The sequence below is a fragment of the Geospiza fortis genome, unplaced genomic scaffold, assembly GCF_000277835.1.
Source record: "Geospiza fortis unplaced genomic scaffold, GeoFor_1.0 scaffold213, whole genome shotgun sequence".
NCBI classification, from domain to species: Eukaryota; Metazoa; Chordata; class Aves; order Passeriformes; family Thraupidae; genus Geospiza; species Geospiza fortis.
In genome coordinates this window covers 561,907-564,955 of record NW_005054399.1, presented here as the reverse complement: position 1 = coordinate 564,955, position 3,049 = coordinate 561,907, and the positions used below count along the sequence as shown (strand labels likewise).

At 62.5% G+C, this 3,049-nt stretch overlaps 1 protein-coding gene across 1 annotated transcript in view; it reads right to left on the bottom strand.

Annotated features, from left to right (window-relative positions):
- Positions 1 to 3,049, bottom strand: part of MYO15A (myosin XVA) — a 23,628-nt gene that overhangs the window by 5,048 nt on the left and 15,531 nt on the right. Inside the window, exons 39-49 of the mRNA XM_031061060.1 lie at positions 2,869 to 2,962; positions 2,690 to 2,786; positions 2,365 to 2,486; positions 2,222 to 2,281; positions 1,921 to 1,996; positions 1,465 to 1,580; positions 1,270 to 1,388; positions 1,049 to 1,190; positions 713 to 824; positions 489 to 563; positions 1 to 107 (exon numbers count right to left, since the gene is read on the bottom strand). Of these exons, the coding sequence (XP_030916920.1) occupies positions 1 to 107; positions 489 to 563; positions 713 to 824; positions 1,049 to 1,190; positions 1,270 to 1,388; positions 1,465 to 1,580; positions 1,921 to 1,996; positions 2,222 to 2,281; positions 2,365 to 2,486; positions 2,690 to 2,786; positions 2,869 to 2,962 (1,120 nt within the window). The remainder of the gene's footprint in view (positions 108 to 488; positions 564 to 712; positions 825 to 1,048; positions 1,191 to 1,269; positions 1,389 to 1,464; positions 1,581 to 1,920; positions 1,997 to 2,221; positions 2,282 to 2,364; positions 2,487 to 2,689; positions 2,787 to 2,868; positions 2,963 to 3,049) is intronic.

Sequence of the window (3,049 nt, the reverse complement as noted above, 5' to 3'; positions counted from 1 at the left end):
CTCCTTCCTCTCCGCAGGCAGGTGGACGAAGTCGGGAGCTGCCACGGGCTGCACATACTCAGCAGGGAAGAGCCCTGACCTGCCATGGATGGCCCCAAACTTCCACCCTGTGCCAGACAGATGGTGGGGATGGCCCCAGGCTGGCAGCCATGGGGTCACCCCAAAAATTCTCTGCCTGCTCCTTCCCACCTCTGCACCCTTTTCAGGGATCTGGCCATGGGATTTGGCTGGAAGCAGCTGCAGTTTGGCATCACTCAAGGGAAAGGTACTGACCAGGGGCCACAAAGCCTGTCACCTGAGGGATGTGGGTGGCACCAGGGTGGGACCTGCAGGGGAGCATCTCCCTGCATCAGGTCAGTGCCAAAAATACCCCAAACCATCCTGCTGAGGGGTGACAGAGGCAGGACCCTGCCCTGTGCCCCAGACCCAGGAGGGGACACACTCAGGGACACACTCAGGGACACACTCAGGGACAGTGTGGCACCCACCAAAATCCTGGGTGCCTGTCTTCAGCTCCTCCAGGTACATCACCTTCTTGCGGACCACGCAGCCATAGTAGTGGTCTGCAGGGACACCATGGGGACACCATGATGTGTCACAGGACGCAAGACAAGCACACAGCCACCTCCAGGGCAGGGCTAGCCAGCAGCCTGCTGCCCCTGTGTCCCCCATCAGAGGCGTTTTGGCATGGCGGGCTTTGGGGGTCCCTCACCTCTCTCAGGGTGCTCCAGTGACTGCAGGCGGATGATGTCCCCTTTGTGGAAGCTGAGCTGGCCCCTGTCCTCTGGGCTGTAGTTCCTCACGGCCACCACATACTGGGAGTCCTGGGCACAGGGGGTCTGGCACAGCCCATGCACGTAGGGACACCCACACCCCACCCAGCACAGGGACTTCCAACGCTCACAGCCTCAGCACCATTCCCCCAAATCCAGCCACGGTCCCATTCGCAGGATGCCCTCCTCTGCCCACCCCAGGCTCCCAAACACAGGCACACGGGCAGGGTCTGACCCCCAGGACAAACCCACCCTGGCCCCAGGGCACCCCCCACCTTCCTGAGCTCTGTGATGAAGTGGTCGACCATGACCTTGACCTGGGGGGCTTTGGGGGAGAAGAGGATGAGCTTCTCTCCACGCAGGTTGAACTCCAGCATGTTCCTGGATGGGGTGGTCACGAAGAGCACGTCGGGGTAGCTGGGGCAGGGCGAGGGGAGGCTGAAACACCCGGCATCTGTGGCACCCACAGCACCCACCCCACCCCAGCCACCCCTACCTGTAGGCTCGCAGCACCCGCAGCTGCTCCCCGGGGACATTGGTGCCCTTCACCACGCGCAGCAGCTTGATGCCAGTGTGGGACACGGCCAGGATCTGCACACCCGTCCCCACGCTGCCCTGAGGGCCAGCACAGCACCTCAGCCAGGGGCACAGTGACACTGTGGATCCATGCTGACCACAGCTGGGCCCTCACCGTGGCAGGGAAGAGGCGGGAGAAGTACACCTCACAGCCATCCCGGGCCGCAGCAATGATCTCCCTCTTGACGCTCTCGGTGGCCACGGGGCTGAAGGAGTCCAGCTTGTTTTCCGCTGTGGGGAGGGGGAGACACCTCCTGTGAGCTCCCCCTGCCTGGAGAGGATGTGGACAGAGTTCCCAGCAACAGCAGGGATGCTCGTGCCCTTCCCATGCCTGGCAGGACTGTGCTGCAGAGACAGATGTGTGTCCCCCAAGCAGCTGGCTGAGACCTGACCCAGCTTGTGATGTTGTGGAGCACTAAATTACAGGGGGGTCGTTGCTTTTGGAGGCAAAACTACCCAAGGTTAAGCAGAGCCAGTCCTGGCTTGGAGATAGACACCCAGGAGAAGAGGACAGGCACAAGAGTGGCTGGGTGTGAGCCCCCAGGCAGGGAGCAGCAGCACACAGGGTTACCAAAGAGGGATTTCAGGCGGAGCCGCTCCTCGTGGCTGATCCGGACGCAGGTGTCAGACAGCACATCATTGAAGATCTGGGAAAGGGGGTGGGGAGCAGTGGGATTGTGTGGGGAGGAGCAAAAATCCCCCCAGCCCTGGCGTGCAACAGCCCCAGCTCCTCCACGGCAGCAGGGGAAGGCAGGGTGGGCACAGTGGGAAGGCAGGGTGGGCACAGTGGGATGAGTAAATCACCACCCCACTGGGGAGTACCCCAGCTCCCAGGGGACCCCAGGGGCTGCGGAGCCAGCTCGGTGCCTCACCTGCCGGAAGATGAGGTCGAGCAGCAGTGGGTTGTTGATGTTGTCCTTGGGGTAGAAAACCTGCCAGGAGAGAGACCAGGGCTTGGTGTAAACCCCATTATCCTTGGCACCAACCTGTCCCCAGGTGTCCCCACAATCTGTACCTCCTTCCGGATGAATATTTTCCAGGGCACGTTGTGGTAGGTGTAGAAGTCCTCGCTGCAGCTGCGGTGCAGCTGGGTCTGGACCTGCTGCGTCTCGGACGGGAGCTCCCGGGAGACAAAGACTGCAAAGAGAAGAAAGCCTTGCAATCCCCGGGGGGAGCCACCAACAGCTGCCTCCACCTGGGGAAACTGAGGCACGGGCCGCAGCCCTCTGGCTGAGCTGGACACAGCAGTTATCCCACCAGGCATCAGCTGTGCTCCTGGGAGGGTGAAGTGCCTCACTCCACCGTGGCCCCCTCAGTGCCACAGCTCTGCCCAGCAATACCTGGGGGCTGTGTGGCTGCAGGACGTGCTGTGGGTGCTCGCAGCTGGTACCTGGCACTTGGCACCGGCTTCACCGCAGCCACCACCTCCTTGGGCCCCTGCGAGGCACAGAGGGGCTGTGGGCAGTGCCAGTGCCACCCCAGCCTTGTCAGGGGGACACGGGGGTGGCCACATCCCTACCACAGCTGATGGCACCCGGGCTGCTGAGAGCTGCTCCTTCAGGATCTGCATGGCTTCCTCGTGGGGGTCCAGCTTCTTCCCAAAGAGCTTGCTGCCAGGACAGAATCCCACGTCAGCTGAACCCCAGCACCAGCTGCACCCCAGCATTCCCCGTACCTGACACCACCTGGGGCACCCCATC